At 43.7% G+C, this 21,065-nt stretch overlaps 1 protein-coding gene across 1 annotated transcript in view; it reads left to right on the plus strand.

The window, feature by feature from the left end:
- COL27A1 (collagen type XXVII alpha 1 chain) overlaps nucleotides 1-21,065 on the plus strand; it is a 282,597-nt gene that overhangs the window by 118,523 nt on the left and 143,009 nt on the right. Inside the window, exons 13-16 of the mRNA XM_040404975.1 lie at nucleotides 2,292-2,345; nucleotides 4,704-4,748; nucleotides 12,379-12,432; nucleotides 14,372-14,416. Of these exons, the coding sequence (XP_040260909.1) occupies nucleotides 2,292-2,345; nucleotides 4,704-4,748; nucleotides 12,379-12,432; nucleotides 14,372-14,416 (198 nt within the window). The remainder of the gene's footprint in view (nucleotides 1-2,291; nucleotides 2,346-4,703; nucleotides 4,749-12,378; nucleotides 12,433-14,371; nucleotides 14,417-21,065) is intronic.

The raw sequence follows: 21,065 nt of genomic DNA on the forward strand, positions 1-21,065 counted from the left end.
TGGCGCCAGTGCGAACGGAGCCTTAATTATTGTGGTTCAATTACAATTACATGTGACAAATTGAAGGGTCCAATGGTGCAAATCCTAACGTGGGGACAGAAAACTGATGTGGCCTCCTGAAACTGGATGACTTGATGACATTACATAGGATCTTAGGGCGTCTTCCCGCGGTTAAATGAAACTTTTATTTATTTCTTATACGTATGGTTCTCCAAGAAAAGTAAACCCTGGCATTAGTGATTTGAGGTCTGCAAGTAATACATATTTATCATCGGGAAAAGCTTAGATTCTCCAGCAGTTGGAATGAAATGGAAAATGTTTGTTTTTTTCCCCAGTAATTTCCATGAATGTTCTGTATAACATGTGGCTAGATGTCATGTATTACTCCTCATCGGATGGCATATACTAGTCCGAGGCTAGGTTCACGCTTGTGGCAGGATTTTCCTGTAGAGAACCGCCTGCCGGAGTTCTCCGGATACTACTGCCTTCCCCACAGACCCCATTGACTATAATGGGGTCCGGCAGAGATCGGAACGCTGCCTGCCATTATCTGTCGGAACATCTGAAAGAGCCCTAACGCTGCGTTCACATCTCCCCGATCCAGCACACATTCCGGGCAAAAAAAAACCCCGCTGCGTGCAACGGTTCTCGTGACGGCTGAAACTTAGCATTGATGCCGGAGATCGGCCAGATCACCGCTGGATCTCATTGCAGTCGATGGGGATGTGGCGGGGAAGTAGAGGATCTGGAGGGCTGCTCTGTGCTGGAATCTCTGAACGATGACTTATTTGAGAGACGGCTATAACACACGGACTTGATTGGGATTGTGCGGATGGCAGACTGTTATTGACTATGTTCTAAACTGAAGGTGACCGTCATTTGTCCCACTGCGGATAACCCGTCATCTGAGAAAATCCATTCGCAGACAACTTCTGGAGAGAAAGATCATGTCCGTTCTTGTCTTGGTTTTGAAATCCAGTAGCAGTGCAGATTCCCATTTATGATCAGTGGAACTCCGAATACACCTCGGATTTCAGTGCCGAATGGGGGTTGTCTACAACTGGCTTTTTATACCAGTCTTTGTTTCCCCTCTGCCCTGCCAGAGGATTCGCCTGATTTATGACCAGGCAAATCAGATGCTCACCTCCGGCAGTCCGTGCACCAGCCCTTGACCGGAGAAGTTCTCTTTCCAATCCGAATTGGTAAATGTGTTGGGCCCGACAGCCCATCCGGCCCCCTGTCACTCCCTCGCCAGAGAGTGGTGAGGCCGGCGTAAAAATGCCCGTCGCACAGGCTTTTGAAAAGTCTCAAAAAAGGGCCCTTATGACTTTTTTACGCCAAAGACTGGCATAGCGTTAGGTATGGGCGCCAGGTGTGTTGCACCTGTGGTTTTCGCCTGCACAAACCCATGGCAATTCAATATCCTGGGCAGTCTTTGCTTCTCATGACAAGTGCCATCAGGTTTATTATGACCCCCTGTTCTCCACGGAAAAGGGTCTATCCAGAGCAAATGTCCACGCTCGGGTTTTGCTTTGTAATGCTTGGCTGTGTGCATGAAAACTGTATGGAAGCAGCCGTTCCAAACAACGCATCTGTTGGCACTCCAAATCGGGAAAAGAAAGCGATCAATCATGCGAGCACACATCTGTATCCAGGTTTACTGATAGAGTGACGATGTCTGTGGATTAGTTCAGCTTCTAGAAAGACACGTCATAGGAGATCTAGAAAGACGGAATAAGGGCTAATCATCCTGAGACCCCTACCGACTGCTAGAACGAAGAGGGAGACGCACTCACATAGCGCGCTTTCTCTCCGCGCTGCAAGAGACAGAATTGATAGACTTTCTTATTGAGTCCATCTCCTGTATTTGAGCCCTTCTCTCCTTGTTCTAGCGATTGGTGGGGGTCTCGGCACTCAAACCCCTACCAATCAAAACTGGGTGCCCCTTTAATGTATTCTGTAGAGAGCTACGGTGCCTTTTTTCCCCAGAAACTGTAGATCATGCTCATCGTTTACCAAAAGGGGGTGATGATTGAAAACATGAACTAGTTTCAATCATCACCCCTTTTGTCACATTCTAGTCTATACGCACTGCTTTTCTGTGGCCTGTGTATTCAGAGCTCAGGTCATTACCACGTTTCTGTCCAGTTACTGCCTCCGTTACCTCTATTGCATGTCATCCTGCTGTGCGATGCTCATTCTTCTTTTTGTATGACGGTATGCGATAGATGAGGATTGTTGCCAAGATCCTATATGTTTTTATTCTTCTCCCTTCCTTTTTCTTTTTAAAGGGCTTCCCTGGTGACTTTGGAGAGCGAGGTCCCCCAGGACTTGATGGCAACCCCGTGAGTAATTTTGTAGTACAACACAAGGGCCATTGTGATGAAGCGAGGTGTTTAATGTTTTGCAGGAGGCTATTAAATGGGATCCGGCCATCAGGAATGTTCTTACTCACGCATTGCATGAGGAAAAGCACATAAATATTCCTGATCCACAGTATAAGCAAATGAAGCCGTATCTCCACTCCAAAAAAGAATTTGGAATCGGGTTGGACACGTGGAGAAAAATATGCAGTATGGGACGTTTAAGGGTCCATTCACACGTCCGTTGTTTCTTTCCTGATCTGTTCCATTTTTTGCTGAACAGATCTGGACCCATTCATTTTCAATGGGTCCTGAAAAAAATCAGACATTGAGCTGTCCGTTTTTTTCCAGGACCCATTGAAAATGAATGGGTCCAGATCTGGTCCAGATCTGTTCAGCAAAAAACGGAACAGATCAGGAAAGAAACAACGGACGTGTGAATGGACCCTAACTCTGTCCACCGGGTCATGGTGGAGGCCGCTATTTTGTGGAATGATGATCAAGAGAAAATAGGATTTAAATTAGATTAAATATTGGTGACTTGAATTTGCATTATTTTAGGAAAAAGCTGCAGATTTTCACTGTGTATTTCACCCTTTCAGTGTACAGGGTGAAAATAGCGGTGAATGGGCAGCGCAGTCAACACGCGGATATTGCTGCGTAAATTCTTTTGGATTTGCAACCAGATCCACAGCAGGATTTTTCCACTGTGTGTGAATGTACGCTGAAAGTGCTTAATGAGTTTGAGCAAATTAATAGGCTCTTTAAGGGGTTACGCGGCTGGACAACTATGGCAAATCCATAGTACTGGTGGGACGAACGGGGCACTGCCTCGCTCTGCAGGGAAGGGAAAGGTGGCCATACACGCACTGTGCTCTCCATTCACTTCTATGGACCAATAGCCAATCGTGCTTAGGGCTCATTTACACGACCGTATTTATGTGTTCACATTCATTTCAATAGGGCTGCAAAAGATGCGGACAGTACGCCGTACTTCTGTTGCTCAAAAAAAGAGAGCATGTCCTATTCTTGTCCACAATTGCAGACAAGAATAGGCATCTCTATCATAGGGTTGGCGTACACGCGGCCGTTATCCATCTTTTGCAAATTTGCGGACAGTCGTCTGAATGAGCCCTTTTACTCAGCTATTTTCGAAAGTCCCAGAGAAATGAATGGAGAGAGTTGTGCACGTGTGGCCGCCTCTCCTTTCCCAGCGGTATGATACGGGGCGCTGTTCTAGAGATAGGAACGGGGTCCAGAGGTGGGACCTGCTGCTTTCGAAAATTTACGGCACATTCTGTTGATATGCCGTAAGGGAATTTGTCTTATGCCGCCCTATCTGAGGACAGAATAAGCCAGTGACAGAGACCCTGAATACAATGCAGGATAGCTTACTGGGGGTCGTTTACTGGTGTTTTACACTGGTTTTTGCTTCCTCCTTGCACTGGCGGAGAAAGCGTCTAATTTATGACGAGGCCCAGGCAGCCTGCAGTCCATGCGCCTGTAGTAAAAACGACCCCAATCCTCGTCTGGAATAGTTTTACGCCTAAAAGATGGTAAATTCATTGTATTCAATAGCTCCTGGCGCCGCTCGGGATCTTTGAGCTCCTGGCATAAATCAGGCAATCGGTGGCACCCTTACCAGGGACAGTTATCTGTAACAAGCATTCATACAAGCGTTTGTCCATGATAATTTTCTCATGCAAAAAGACCCTTAGAACACATGAGCCCCATGGTGGTATAGCAGATGGAGGAAGTCCATCTCTCCTCCAGCTTCTGATTTTCCCCCTTGACCTGGACTACCTTTTGCCCTTGGAGAATGCAGTAAATATCTAGATACAAGTAGTTCAGATAATAAATACTGAATGTAAATGGTTGCTTCCATTCCGTTTCATAGATACCATAAATGTGTTTCACTGGGAATTACCGTAAAACTGTAGGTCTAAGGCTACATTCACATGGCCGTGGTGCCAACTCCACATCACAGTGCAGACCCCAAGATACGGAGAAATACAGGACATATCCTATCGTTTGCAGCACAGATCCGGAAACCCACGAAGAGCTAGCTTGGGTTTCCGTGGGCTTCCGTGGGCTTCCAAAAGATAGGACATGTCTTATTTTTCGCTGTATCTTGCGGTTCGCTAAATCAGTGGGTCCGCAATGCAGAGTTCACGCGGCCAGTGCCCGCGTTTTGCAGACCAGCTGTTTGAGGTCCGCACGGCGGCTCACCGGCCATGTTGGATGTAGCCTAAGGGTCTGAATAACGCGCAAGACATAGTTAATGTATTTTTTTCGATTTTGCCGAATACTTGACAAAGTTATGTTTTATCTCCATTATAGGGAGAGTTGGGTCCCCCGGGTCCTGCTGGTGTCCCTGGATTTATTGTAAGTACCCTCTCTGAATGTCGTGTCCCGCTACCACTATTTGTCGGTGTGCGTTCCAGGCGCTGTTGTAAAGAGCTCAGTTTACAGAGTTGGTTCATTATTTATTAAGCTCTACTTGAATTAATTTTATTTCGCCCACACTACGCTTGAGCGTTATTCCTCCGAGCGGAGGAGGTGTTTATAGCCTGTGTGTTTCCATCATAAAATACCAAGTATTTTAATCAAGGAAGCCTGGTATCCGCCTTGAGTGCACAAGGCAGTAGGCATTATTCCATGTAGCCCCGGGCATGCCTGTTTGGAAGTAAGCGGTCATAGTTTTCTCCAAAGTCCTTTTAATTTATATTCTGTTGGCAGTTTTCCACCAACAAACAAGTTGTAAGAGTCTTTAAGTCCAGTACGATAGGTTAAAATATTTATAGTCCTAGCGCCCTGAGGCATGAATTTAGTAAAAATCGAATTGATCTGGCAATAGGACTTCAACATGCCTGACCCTTTGGTTCAGGGTGAGGTGTCTGTCAACAGCATAATCTCCCCTCTACTTGTTCAAAACACATGCATGCTCAGCCGGCTTTGTATGGAGGAAGTTGTAGTGGCAGGCAAGTCAGCCGTACGAGCGCTTGGTGGACAAGTGTCTCATGTTTGGCTGGCTTTAGACAAGGTTCGGTTGCGGCACAGTGGACAGCATGGATTTTGTTTGAAAATATTTGATTTAAAGGCAACCTGTCACATCGAACATGGTGTCTGAGCTGAAGGCCGCATGTTATAGAGCAGGAGATGCTGAGCAGGTTAATATATAGTTTTACAGGAAAATATTTAGTAGAACTTATAATTTATACATTTAGATCTCTGCTCTTTCTAGACATTAAAGTCCAGGAGGCGGTCCTATCTCTGTATACACAGTCATAGGATAGGACCGCCTCCTGGACTTCAAACTCCAGAATGAGCATGGATATAGATGAATATATTTTAAGTTCTACTGGATATTTTCCCATAAAATTATATATCAATCTGCTCAGCTCCTCCTGCTCTATAACCTGCTGTCTGCAGAATATTCAGCATTTTCATGGTGATAGGTTCCCTTTAACGCTTCGCTTAGGATAGAGGTTAATCTATTGCACTCGCTCACACCGACTCAGGACTTCTATAAGGAACGTTTGTATATACCGTAAATGTCAGTCTTCAAAAATGACCTGCTCTTTAGTAGGGAACTCAATAATAAGGCTAAAAAAAATATTGTCAGGAGATTGTACCTCGAGCCTTGGTTGGAATTTATTACCTTGACTCTGAAGTTAACCACATGGAAAAATATGCCTTTCCTTCAGAAACTCATTCATCCCTTGATAAGCAGTCAGGAAAGGGGACCTCACATTTTTGGAAGTGTATTTGGAAACCCAGTGACCGTAACGTGTAAATCACCGGGGAACGCACGCGGCTCCTTGTTTGTATGCGTCTTTATTTTTTTTGATTAATTCTGTTGAATCTATAGAACCACATGAAGGTGATTTACGTATCGCGTCCAACATCTCAAAAATAACCAAATGCTTGGTTGAAAAAAAACCTGAAGTCATGGCCTCTCCTGCATGAAAGTACAGAGATGTGGATATTTTAGCCAAAATTTCTTTAAAGGGAAATTGCTGTCATATGCCTTTGTTATCACTGGGGGTCTGACCTTGGGGACCCCCCACAGTGATCCAGGGGCTGCAGGGCTATGTGGGACACGTAAGGAGAATCTCCCAACCCCATAAAATTCTTAAGGCCTATTGCACACGGACGTTTTTTTTTCCCGTTTACTGGACGTTTTTTTGCGTTCCGTATACGGAACCATTCATTTCAATGGTTCCGCAAAAAAAACGGAATGTACTCCGTATGCATTCCGTTTCCGTATTTCCGTTTTTCCGTTCCGTTTTAACATAGAACATGTCCTATTATTGCCCGCAAATCACAGTCCGTGGCTCCATTCAAGTCAATGGGTCCGCAAAAAAACGGAACACATACGGAAATGCATCCGTATGTCTTCCGTTTCCGTTCCGTTTTTTGCTGAACCATCTATTGAAAATGTTATGCCCAGCCCAATTTTATATATGTAATTACTGTATACTGTATATGCCATACGGAAAAACGGAACGGAAAAACGGAACAGAAACGGAAACACAACGGAAACAAAAAACGGAACAACGGATCCGTGAAAAACGGATCGCAAAACACTGAAAAAGCCATACGGTCGTGTGCAATAGGCCTAAGTCAGTAGGTGACACAAAAGCAGAATACAGGTCCTGTGACACTAGAGTGGGACCATCCACCTGAGGGGAGTCTTTCGGGTTGGACACTTATTGATTGTAGAATTTTATGTGGGTGATTCTCGTTACATATCCCACTCCTGGCCACCCTGGTCAGTTAAATGCAGCTGGCCCCATTCTTTTCAGTGGGGCCACCTTGCAGTTCACCTCACGGTGGGTGATCGGGGCACCTATATGCAGGTACACAAGGATATGCAGCAGGACCCCAGGGGGTATATTTCGCTTTACATATCCCACTCCTGGCCACTTGGTGGTGCAGGTAAGTGCATCTGGCCCCATTCTTTTCAGTGGGGCCACCTTGCAGTTCACCTCACGGTGGGTGATCGGGGCACCCATATGCAGGTACACAAGGATATGCAGCAGGACCCCAGGGGGTATATTTCGCTTTACATATCCCACTCCTGGCCACTTGGTGGTGCAGGTAAGTGCATCTGGCCCCATTCTTTTCAGTGGGGCCACCTTGCTGTCCACCTCACGGTGGGTGATCGGGGCACCCATATGCAGGTAACACAAGGGTATGCAGCAGGACATATCCCACTCCTGGCAATGCAGGTAAGTGAAACTGGTCCCATTCTCTTGAATGGGGCCACACTATACAGGGAAACACAGTGAAGGTTGCGCAGCTCTACACCAGGATCGGTAGGGGTCCCAGAGGTTGGGCCCCCACGGGCCATAAAGTCATAGCAGATTTGGGCACTATGCCATCACTTTATAAGATGAGCAAACCCATTATAAGGGTAATGGGTGCCAAGAGAACCTGATGACAACTTGATCTCTTCTGATGTTGTTGGGCACATTGTTGTCGTGAAGACATTTCATGGATCCAAACCAACAATTACAATCTACGTCCCTGCACATAAATGCCAGAAGGTAGGGTGTAGATATTGTTGCATTTGGTCATTGGAATCCATTCAAGGTCTCCAAGTCTGCACTACAGTGAGGAGGCCATGCTCCCATTAGAATCTCTCAGTAGTGCAGCCTGTAAACTTCAAGCAATAAAAAAAAATAATTAAAATTTGTAATGCTCACTGGAGCTCATTGCATATTTTAAGAGAATTCTAGACAAAAATGACAGCTATAAAAAAAAAAAAAAATTATATAGAACGCAGCATTCCATGATTGATTTGTCGTGTGCTTGGTTGGATATATGGAAAAGTGCACAAGTAGTCTACAGTGACGACAATACACATGAGAGAGGAATATACCGGAATGTACACGCTGTGAAGATGATGGGGGTCAGGTTCGCGGTTCGTTGATGGTAGCAAAGCTTTACGTCGGGATGGAAGACTGACCACATGGCCACCCACGAGAGGTCAATTCAATTGAAGTCAGGACATACAAAAATAATACGCTGCCAAATGAGGTGAAGTCCTACCATGCAGCACATTGTCAAGCATGCTGGGTGTAGTAGTCCTACAATGTACGGCTCTATAGAGCGTGGTAGCGAGAAGCATGCATGCCGTGATTTCATTCTGTATACAGGGTATCTGTAATGAGTGATGGCTTCTTGCGGATGGCATTGCCATAAGGTGGCACGGGGGTCTGCGGGGTTCTTGGCATAGGGGCCAACCAGTACCCGAGTCTCCAAGCAATACTGAGTCAAAGGTACCATTTTTGTACCACACTTGTAGATGAAATAAATCCTGTTTGTATAAAGAAAATCAGCATTTAGCATCCACTTCCTAAGTTAATCTAAACCCATAGCCGGAAGGGAGCAATGGAGAAAATACAAGCTGCCATACTGTATACAAACAGAGCAATCAATGGGCTTTGTGCTGGCCATTAGCATATGTTATTCCGGGAAATTACATTATTCATTCTATTCATGCTTATGCTGATGAAGGGCGCAGCGCTCTTATTTCCTAAATATTGGCACAACCTCCCCCCCCCCCCCCATTGCTAATTTTGGGGACAGTTTATGCAATGTCTCCGAGGCTGAATTCCATTTGTCCCATGCATTTGTGGATGTCCGCAGGTGGCTTATTCCAGAACCTTATTAAAGGGCAGCCACTGGTGTAACGTGAGCCTCGTGTGGTTGTAAATAGCTGGGGTCCGTCCTATATCAACAGGAGCCTGAAGAGGTCTTTATATGAGGCAGTACAAAGAGCGGGCTTGTTGCAGCGCACGCTCGGAGCTGCTTCCTTGGCTCCGTGCTCCGGAGCTCAGAAGTTTTGGCTCGGCCCTGTAACCTTCCATGGACTCCGGGGCGATTCACAAACTGTAATTCACAGGCTTATATTTGACAGCGTTGCCTTTTACCCGAGCTCTTGATGTCAGTATTTATGCAGTAGAATGGTAATTGAGGTATTTCACGTCAGGAGGTGTTGGAAGCCTGCATCTACGGTATGCAGTTACAGACAGTTGGCAATTAGTTATGCATTTCGCTGTCAGTAACATATCGTCGCAAATTTACTCAGGGGGGATGAATAGGCGAGGTTAAAAGGTACAAATCCTATTATTACTCCTAAGGGGCCACGTTTAAAGGTTCTGTCATTTATTTCCAGTTGATTCTGTAGAGCCAACATAGTCCGTGGTGCTGAACACCGGTGATTACTCGGTCGCCACCCCTGATGGGGCTCGCCATCTGTTCTCCCTATTTTACATGCTCAGTAGGTAATTTAGGCTCTGTTCACATTACACATGAAGCCTGTGTTTGGTGTATGCATCATGAAAACTGCCATCATATAAAGAAAATAAATCCACGTGGCTCCTTTAACCTGATGGAGACAAAAAGAGTGGCTTCTTGGGCTCCGTTGGGTCGGTATACCCTTTTTTTTGTCTAGTAGACTGCGCTATTCCACGTATCCACATGTCTCCTTTAACCTGACTGAGACCAAATGAGTGGTTGTTTGGGCTCCGTTGGGTCGGTATACCCTTTTTTTTTTGCGTAGACTAGTAGACTACTCTATTCCTTGGGAGCCTATGGGTGATGTGTCCTACTGTAGACCTATACAGTGGGACACATCGGAGGTTTAGGTTGGGAGATCCTCCGACTGGAGACTCTTAACGTGATGTGAAGAGAGCCTTACTAATCTTTATTGCTTTTGGAGAAAAAAAACTGAAAAACCCAAAGGAAGAACATACAAGCTCCATGTCTGTGTTGGTCCTGGTTAGATTTGAACCTAGGACCCCATATTGATGTTGTGAGTCCAGTTTTTGGAAAAAAGTTACCAAGGTAAAATACACAAGCCAAATGGTCTTTTACAGCCACTAATATCCCAAACGTTGTCCAAATCCACTGATTTGGGCAGGACCAGTTGACCAGTTGATGAGCTTTGGGCGTCTCCCAATAGCAGATGTTGGCAGAAAGAAGGCTCGGGCAAGTTTCAACAGGATCAGTCTTTTGTTCTCAGTGGAGATAAGCCACCACCAGAGGTGTCTGGCAGCAGTTTATTCCAGTCTTCCCATTGAGAACATATACACACTTGGCCAAGCGTGGAGGGGGTTCAGAAGGCCAAAGGAGCATTCGACCAACAGCTGTCGAAGGTGTATGACCACCTCAAAGCTTGCCACTTGCAACGTAAAACCTGAAAACATGCTATAACTCTAGTATATGTGATGGGACGTGCTTGCGTGTTTAACGGCTCAAGTATTTTTGTCTGAAGAACCATTCAATTTCAACTTCACGCCAGCTCTAACTAGCCACGACAGAGGAGAATAAAGGAGATCACTTCACCTGGATGGATGCAAATAACATCACAGGAGCGTGCAAGACGGCAAAGGGTTCTGCGGTGAGACAGGCCCAAACCTTTCAGTAGATCAAGTCTCCAGGACAATACTGGGTCTACTGATTATATCTGTCCCAAGCTTGTTGAAAAATGAATGGGCACAGCTCAGGTTTCTTTGATCTTTTGCCCCCCTCCTGCTCCGCTTCAGTTCCTAGTAGTCTGCGGCAGCAGAGCCAGGTACCTAGAAGACAAGAGGAGCCTTTACACTGGTCCATAGGAAGCTCTTTCAGCTAGTCACAGAATATGAACTATCCTTGGCTCTCAGCCCGTCCTCAAGCCGCTGTACACAGATGGGAAGATCTCCGGCGCAGATAAAATAATAGTTGGAGACCTCACTTACCGCTGAGCCAGAGGAAATGCGTAGATGAAAGAGAGATTCTATGTAGCTGTTAAATGCCCTCCTTTACTATACAGTATATTTTATTATTATTATTATTATTATTATTATATGTTTATTCAGCTTCATCGTATGTTAGATTTCTAGCATTGTATTTTTTTCCGGGCTCCAGACTATACACCATAATGGCAGTAATCGCATTCCGAATCTGAGATTATTTTCTTTTTTATAATAAAATAGTATATTTAAATAATTTCATAAAATAAATAATATATATATATATTTATATTTTTTTTTTTTATGTAGACGCAGTCTTATATGATTTTAGGACATTTTTGATGTGCTGCAATTTTATCAATGCATCCCCAGGAATGACTTTCATCGGGCTTCCAAACCCTCCAGATACCTGACGTCATATGTATTGTAATCCTAGTGCTTTTGACCCCAACGTATCTATTTATGATCATGTTAAAGACGACCCGTCTCCTCTCCTGATCTCTTTTAGTAACTACTTGCATTCCCCATGTAATAATCCAGCAGCATATTTTTATATCATTTTATGTTTTTCCCAGCTAAAAGTTTATGAATGAATTGCCGGTGGGTCAGCTGGACGTTACCAGTTGGGGGGGTGTCCTGGCACAGTGTGACGCTATCCAATCACTGCTGGCTATGCAGGGACACACACCCTAAGGGTACATTCACACGGCCGTATTTATGTGTCCACATATTGCGGTACAGATGCACAGACCCGTTCATTTCATTTCACATGGCTGCGCAAAAGATGCGGACAGCATACCGCGTGGTGTCCGCATCCGTATTTCCGTTTCACAGCACCGCAAAAAAAGAGAGAGCATGCCCTATTGCAGACAAGAATGGGCATTTCTTTCATAGGGCTGGCCGTGCGCAATTTGCAGACCGCAAAACACATACGGTGGTCTGAATGTACCCTAACTGGTAATACCCAGACGGACCTGCCGGCGAGTCATTCATATGTTTCCGGAACGGAAAATAGAGGAATGGGACAACAAGCAATTATATCAAAATATGCTGCAGAATTGTTACTTCATGGGGAATGCAAGTAGTCACTAAAACTGAAATGTGCCACTTTTGATGCAATTTGCCCTAAATACTGACGTACATCCTCTATATCAACTTTCTTAGACACTTTTCTTATTAAAAAAAAAAAATAATTATTCCGTTTTATCCCACGAATGATCGTTTGATTTCTTCTTTTCTGAAAAATGATATTGTTTATTAATCTTTTTCAGGGTGACCTGGGTGCTGTGGGACCTATAGGCTTTATGGGACCCAAAGGTTTAAAGGTAAGAACCCCAAACTTCATTTGCTGCTTAAAATGCCTTTGGTAACCACCTCTAAAGCTGCTTGGCTTAGGGGTTAATACCTTCTGTGCCAAACCATCTTGCTCGGTGCTCTAAGACAGAAAAAAGTTTAAAGGGGTATTCCAGTTTTAATGAATACATACATACATTTAGTTTCCAATATAAATCTATTTAAAATTTTGCTTATTAGATCCACGTGGCCTCTCCCTAAAGAAAAACAAATGGTATGGCCCGTTTTAGTCCTGTGAAATTCATCCATAGGAGAGCTGGATCACATGAGTCAGTCATGTGACCCCGGCTGTAAGGCAACTGCCCAGGTATAAAGATGTATAAGGCCTCTTTCACATGAGCGTGTCCGGATGCGTTGCGGCAAACCCGCGCGAGTAGGTACCCAATTGCAGTCAGTTTTGACTGCGATTGCGTTCCGTTGTTCAGTTTTTATCGCGCGGGTACAATGCGTTTTGCACGCGCGTGATAAAAAACTGAATGTGGTACCCAGACCCGAACTTCTTCACAGAAGTTCAGGTTTGGGTTCAAGGTTGTGTAGATTGTATTATTTCCCCTTATAACATGGTTATAAGGGAAAATAATAGCATTCTGAATACAGAATATATAGTACAATAGGGCTGGAGGGGTTAAAAATAAATAAATAAATTATTTAACTCACCTTAATCCACTTGTTCGCGCAGCCGGCATCTCTTCTGTCTTCATCTGTGAGGAAAAGGACCTTTGATGACGTCACTGCGCTCATCACATGGTCCATCACACGATCGTTTACCATGGTGATGGATCATGTGATGGACCATGTGATGAGCGCAGTGACTTCATCAAAGGTCCTATTCCTCAAAGAAGAAGACAGGAGAGATGACGGCTGCGCGAACAAATGGATTAAGGTGAGTTTAAATTATTATTATTATTTTTTTAACCCCTCCAGCGCTATTGTACTATGCATTCTGTATTCAGAATGCTATTATTTTCCCTTATAACCATGTTATAAGGGAAAATAATAATGATCGGGTCTCCATCCCGATCGTCTCCTAACAACCATGCGTGAAAATCGCACCGCATCTGCACTTGCTTGCGATTTTCACGCAGCCCCATTCACTTCTATGGGGCCTGCGTTGCGTGAAAAACGCAGAATATAGAACATGTTGCGATTTTCACGTAACGCAAAAGTGATGCGTGAAAATCAGCACTCATGTGCACAGCCCCATAGAAATGAATGGGTCCGGATTCAGTGCGGGTGCAATGCGTTCACCTCACGCATTGCACCCGTGCGGAAATCTCGCCCGTGTGAAAGAGGCCTAAGTGTACTGAGGAGCAGAACATATACAGTATTACCACCTTCAGCAGCATGTCATCAAGTTTGTCAGTGTGAAGAAGCAGATCTGTGTGTTTTTATTTACACTAAACTTTATTAGCAGCATGACAATATCACCTAGAGACAGGCCGCCATTTTACATCACCCAGAGACAGGCCGCCATGTAAATTCACACAGTGATGAGGTTAGTCTAATAACTACAATAAAAATAATGACTCCAACACTTGTCCTATTTAAGTATCACATGAACGTGTCCTGTGTCCCGACTCAGCACGTGTTAACAGCCATGTTTGTGATTGGAAAGCGTACTGACAGCGCCAGACCTCATGATGCCCCTTTACTTACATACATCCCTGAGTAGAGATTTGCAATTGTTGTCCTCTGTGATGACATCCGCTCTCCTAATAAACACCTATTTACATACTTATGTCAAAGGTTGCTAGAACAGGTAAGTGGCTGTCGTATTCACCTGATAACCTGAAATGCGGTATACAAGGATATTCTACTAAAACTTGCATAACTTGGTAACCAAAGTAAATGCAGATTAGATAATCTGTCCGGTCCCGAGGTTTACATATCGGCTCTTGTACTGTTTTTCAGGGGCTGCCGGGGAACCCAGGAGAATCTGGACTGAAAGGTGATAAGGTGACCAGAATACTCCCTTACTGCATTGTGCTTTGCATGCAAAGACTCCAGTATCTCTCTCCCTCTGTCTTGCATCCTTCTATCTAGTAGACAGTTTAGAATGACATCTGACCCCAACAAGTCAAAGTCAGCGCAATACGTACCCTTCCAGTTACTTCTATAGTCCACCACGTCTACGTCCACAGATTTCCCTAGTGTGTACACCAAATGTAAGGGAAAAAAGGAAAGTGTGAACAAAGCCTTCCTATTCCTTCTAGATCACCTTACAAAATGCGTTGATGCTGTAGACTTGCCCACCACTACTGCCTGTCAGAGTTCTGCTCCTCTTCTTTCTGCAGGTGCCCTTTGTATCCCAAGCAGATGTCTCATTTTGCCCAAAAATAAATTGACTGCCTGCTTGTGTCAGTACAAATTAGCTGTGTGGAGTAAAGGAGGTGGAGATGCTGAGAAGACAAGTCAAGCTGTCCACTACCAAATACCGACCCTCCATCTTGATTGACATCCCCGAGAACAGGGAATATCAGCGAGTGCTGTTGTAAACCATCGGGAATCCTTTTGACGGTCCACCGGCCTCCAGCACATGTGCACAGTCTCTCTGAAGCCAGGGGCAGTGAATACGTAGGGTTTCAGCAAGGCTGCTGGGTGGCATTCCCTGTCTTCTCATCATCTCCACCTCTGGGACTCCTATCAGTTAATTTTTATATGACACGAGTGGCCATTAACCTTCTTTTTTTTTTTTGGGCAAAAAAGAGGCATCTGTTCGGGATACAAAATAATTCTAGAAGGTAGAGGAGCAGAAAGGTCAGGTAGTATTGGTGGTTTGGGTGTCAAAATGCTTCTGACAGGTTCCCCGTTAGGGGGGGAATAGCTGCAGTTACTTTCTAAATCAATAAACTCGGCTGTACACCCACATAACTAACTTGTTAATTCTTGTAAATTTTTCTTTATTTTGAGAAAAATTAAATAGCATATCAAAATTTGCTATATTGATATAAATCAAAAAGTTTCTAACATTTTCATTGAGTTTACATAATAGAAATGTGATTGTTTCAAGCATTACACAAATACAGAAAGATAAGTCAAGGATATAATCACTAACTTGTCAATTCTGATTGTAATAACATTGAAGGTGGGTCTGTCACCAGGAAATTCACTGTTAAACCATTCATCATGCCTTGTAGGGCTGGCCCAGCTGAATGTAATGATAGCTTTCACTTAGCAATCTGTTTCTTCATTCTGGAGAAAAAGTACTTTTAATCTACATGCAAATGAGCAGTTAAGCGCACCGAGGTCAGGCCCAAGCCACTCTGTGCACCCTTGCTTTTCCTGCTTCCTTCGCCCTCCTTCTCGGTTGACAATGCATAGTCATCTCAACTCGCCCTGTCAATCAAAAAGGAGAAGGAGGGACTGACAGAGGAAGCAGGAGGAGCAAGGGTGCACAGAGTGGCTTGGGCCCGCCCCCAGTGCACTTTTACTACTCATTTCTATATGCACTAAAAGGTTTTTTTTTCCTACAGAATGAAGCAGCGGATCGCTAAGTGAAAGGGATAGTCACATTCAGTAGAGCGAGTCCTACATTGTGCCTGGTGACAAAAACTCTTTAAAACATTGACAGATACAAAAATACTTTTTTTTTTAATACTTTTTAAATTTAATTTAAATGTATGCCCTGAAATTCTCAGTTCTCGACTTTTGGTAAATAGCTTTGTAGAGAGGACTGGCAAATTAGATTTAAAGTGAAGTTGAATAACCTCTTTTAAACACCATTTTATTTCGGGTTTTTTTCCTATGCCGATTCTTTTCTTTATAGGTGTTGGTGCTCTAATTTTTTTTTATTTATCCTCTGCATAGACAAAGGGTAAAGAGTAAAATGGTAATATTCTAGCTTCCTGCAGTTGCCACTAGGGGACGCCTAGCTGTCCAATAATTCAGACTAATGGAATTGATTTCCATCTTAATTTTGTCACCATAGACTGAAGAAGGCTTTAATTATTTCAAAAATATTGAATTGGATGTTCAGTTCTCAATTAGTTTCGAAGTCATATCAAGGGTCAGTGCCCTTCTGTGTGCTTGGGAAAGGTGCCAGGGAACCTGCCTAGTTGGTGTGTAATATACGGCGAATGGCTGGAAGGTCTCTTTACAGACGACATACTAGATACTCTAGTAAAATACTTTGGACAACATCCAGAGTTTGATGTTCTTGTTTAAAAGCACCCGAGAATTTTTGTGGCCTGTTGCGGTTTGTTTTCGGCTCTTCATTCCCTCTGATCTTTCCCTACCAGGAAATTGCTAACATAAACGAGTCCCTCTCCCTTCTTGTACAGCATGCTTATTAACATGGGAGGCACCATAGGGTCACCCAGCTTTTTATGTGGCCTGTCATTGTGGTAGATACACCCAGAAGGCACTCTACTAAGAGCATTTATAACCTTATAAAATCATTTGGTTATCTTCTTAGCAGTTGAACAACTCTTTCTGAGCTCTTTAGCTTGACACCAGGTCATTTCCTTTAAATCAATGACAGAATAATCCTTGTTAAAAAAAAAAAAAAAATGCTTAAGAGAAATTTTTATAGTCCACCTTGAGAAATTTAAAGGGGTTGTCCAGGATTTGAAAAACATGGCTGTGTTCTTTCAAAAACAACACCACCCCTGTCCACGGGTTGTGTCGGGTATTGCAGCTCGTTTCCATTGGAGTGGATAGGGCAGAGCTGAAATACAGCATACAACTTGTGGACGGGGGGGCTGTTTTTGGAAGAACGCAGCCATGTTTTTCTTACCCTTGGACAACCCTTTTAAGATTCGCTTCATTGTTAAAGGATCATCTTAGTGTCTACATTTAAAGAGTACCTCCAGTTCTAGACAACTCTACATAATTTAGTTGTATAAGCAATGAAAAGAACATTTGTAATATATCTTATTATAGAAAAATGCTTCTTTCTTCACTTATCAGGCTTCTTTCCTCATCCACCTTGCTTCCTTTAATCTTCCAGAGAGAGCACGGATTATCAGCTCATTTACAAATCCGGTTACGTGCTACCCATAGAAGTCTATGAAAAGGAGAGGGGGTGGGGGAAGCATCTGCAGAATGGAAGGCAGACTGCTGCTTCTGAGGAGGTGCTACAGAGACACAGAGAAGAATAGATCCTGCTCTTCTATGTGCTGTGTATTGGAGACATCATAGCAACCCACCTCTATGGGCGGCATGTAACCTGATTTCTCAATGAAGCTGAAACAACATCAGGCTACTGGTTAGATCAGTGAATTTAGTGTAAGTATATAAGGAGGCATTTTTTTCTAATGAGATATATTACACAGTTTTTTTTCTTCACTTGTACTATCAATTTATAGAAAGTTGTTTATAATCAGAGGTACATGTTGAGCAATGCTCCAACTTTTTCAGCTAAGGGACTGGTAAACCCTTTCACTTCTGTGGTAATTTTGGAGATACCATGGACCAGAACCGGCTAAAGGTCTCTGAACAGTGGCACCACCTGGGGAAAATCGGTGATGTATGTGGTTGGCACCACCTTAGAGGCTCTGTACTGCAGGAATATCCATCGTGGTGATCAGCCACAGATCCTATAAAACCAGAGAGACCCTGAGAGCCGCGTCTTGTAGTTAAGCACCGCAAACCTCCATTCAACAAAGTGCAAGACTTTATTTGACTTACAGCACATCCAGCATGATAAATAAAACCGTCACAGAGCTGTCCATCCTCACAGAGCTCTACCCACTTCACGTTTCACCGTTGACTGCTTCTATTCTGGGCGTCATTTTGAGTTACTCATGTTATAACTAGCATATTATATACACCCGGTTGAGCAGTACCCTACAAATTATACAGAGAAATCTGGGGAGTTGAGTAATGAGGTTTTTCTTCACGTTGCTGCAGTGGGATGGACCCCTGTTGAGATTTCTTAGTGGAATCAGATGGAGGGCGGCCTTCCATAACTTTTTCCATGTGATGGCCCTTGCTGACGATCATGAATTTGGAGATAATTACGGGTTCTTTCAGTATTCCACATTTCTGGCTCGTGCTTTTGGCGCTTCCTGACGTTTTTACGATCTCGGGGTCCTTGGCCTATGTTCTTACAACTTAGTTTATTTCAACTAGTAGCAGCAATGTAGAAAGTAGGCCTTGCAAAGATCTGCTTTTTATGCAGCTGCCAAAAAAGAGGAGGAAAGGGGCGGCTTTTTTGATCCAATTTTCCCCCCTTTAACCGTGGATCGTGTCTTGGTTGTTAACATTCGATTGGATAAAAATGTCAGAATGACAGAATCGAACAAGAAGATATACCACGGAGGAGAACCTGTCAGACCCATGCAGAGCAGCAGTCATTATTTCAGTCATGCCCCCATAGAGTCAGAGCGTATTAAGGGGCATCTGTCAGCAGTTTTGTACCTATGACACTGGCTGACCTGTTACATGTGCTCTTGGCAGCTGAAGACGTCTGTGTTGGTCCCATGTTCATATGTGTCCTCACTGCTGAGAAAAATGATGTATTAAAATATGCAAATGAGCCTCTAGGAGCAACGGGGGCGTTACCATTACACCTAGAGGCTCTGCTCTCTCTGCAACTTCCACATTCTCTCCACTTTGACAGGGCCTGGTGTTATGACATTAACACTTCCTGGCCCAGTCATCTCCTAAAGTCAATCAAAGTGCAGAGGGCGCAGCAGTTGCAGAGAGAGCAAAGCCTCTAGGTGTAATGGTAACGCCCCCGTTGCTCCTAGGGGCTCATTTGCATATATTAAAACACAGTTTTTTCTTAGCAATGCGAGCACATGTGAACATGGGACCAACACAGATGCCTTCAGCTGCCAAGCGCACATGTAACAGGTCAGCCGGTGTCATAGGTACAAAACTGCTGACAGTTGCCCTTTAATCTAGCACATCAACTTTTTTCCAAAATATTTTTAATATATTTCATCTTTTCCAAATTTACACCTTCTGACGTAAGGCCTGTCAAGACATGAAAAGCTCTGATCCCCAGTCTTCCTGAATCATCATCTGTGGTTGGAAACATCTGTAAAAGCAGGATCTCCATCTTCAGATGCATCACTGATGCAATGTCATAAGGTTACTGAGCAGAGTCATCAAAAAAGTGAGGCTTAGAGCCCATATGCAGCAGACCCCGTAAGTCCTCCTTTACATCACCGCTAGTAATTTCTGTTTTTCTGCTAATAAAAGTGCCGAATTTCAGAGCTGAACAGGCTCCATTGACAAGAGGCAGTTCATTTTCCATTTGGGATCCTGTGTGTATTTATTTTTATTTTATTTTTTTTACAGGAGAAAAGTCCTGCCTGTAGAACTTTTTTGTCTGGTCTTTTTGACGGAATCTGTGATGGAGGCTCCGAACGGAGGCTCCAATGCAGACGTGAACAAGCCCTTATAGTGAATAGGATCTTTTGGGCGCCAGCCCTGTCTAGCATATGCCAGACAAGGACAATTTCAGTATTCTGTGCCTGCGCCAAGACAGAATATGGTAATTGCAAACGCTGATGTGTACTTAGCCTTATAGTCCAGAGCAGCATTCACAATTCTGCAGGTTGATTTTTGAAATCTGTCATCAGGTTGTCAACAAATGTAATAGTTTAGCTCAATTCCTAAATTGAGCTTCTGTATTGCAGTGCACTGCATTCTGGGTGTGTGTGTTTTTTTTATTTTATTTTTTTATCTTTTTGCTTTTTAGTGTGTTACTGTTTAGTTCCCAGTATGCAGATCACAAGGGCAAGCTGTCCCGTCACTGAACAAGCAGAGTATTTAAGGCCTCCATATACAGTACAGACCAAAAGTTTGGACACACCTTCTTATTCAAAGAGTTTTCTTTATTTTCATGACTATGAAGGCATCAAAACTATGAATTAACACATGTGGAATTATATACATAGCAAACAAGTGTGAAACAACTGAAAATATGTCATATTCTAGGTTCTTCAAAGTAGCCACCTTTTGCTTTGATTACTGCTTTGCACACTCTTGGCATTCTCTTGATGAGCTTCAAGAGGTAGTCCCCTGAAATGGTTTTCACTTCACAGGTGTGCCCTGTCAGGTTTAATAAGTGGGATTTCTTGCCTTATAAATGGGGTTGGGACCATCAGTGGCGTTGAGGAGAAGTCAGGTGGATACACAGCTGATAGTCCTACTGAATAGACTGTTAGAATTGGTATTATGGCAAGAAAAAAGCAGCTAAGTAAAGAAAAACGAGTGGCCATCATTACTTTCAGAAATGAAGGTCAGTCAGTCAGCCGAAAAAATGGGAAAACTTTGAAAGAAAGGGCTATTTGACCATGAAGGAGAGTGATGGGGTGCTGCGCCAGATGACCTGGCCTCCACAGTCACCGGACCTGAACCCAATCGAGATGGTTTGGGGTGAGCTGGACCGCAGAGTGAAGGCAAAAGGGCCAACAAGTGCTAAGCATCTCTGGGAACTCCTTCAAGACTGTTGGAAGACCATTTCAGGGGACTACCTCTTGAAGCTCATCAAGAGAATGCCAAGAGTGTGCAAAGCAGTAATCAAAGCAAAAGGTGGCTACTTTGAAGAACCTAGAATATGACATATTTTCAGTTGTTTCACACTTGTTTGTTATGTATATAATTCCACATGTGTTAATTCATAGTTTTGATGCCTTCAGTGTGAATCTAC

Source organism: Bufo bufo, chromosome 8 (assembly GCF_905171765.1).
Source record: "Bufo bufo chromosome 8, aBufBuf1.1, whole genome shotgun sequence".
Classification (NCBI taxonomy): Eukaryota; Metazoa; Chordata; class Amphibia; order Anura; family Bufonidae; genus Bufo; species Bufo bufo.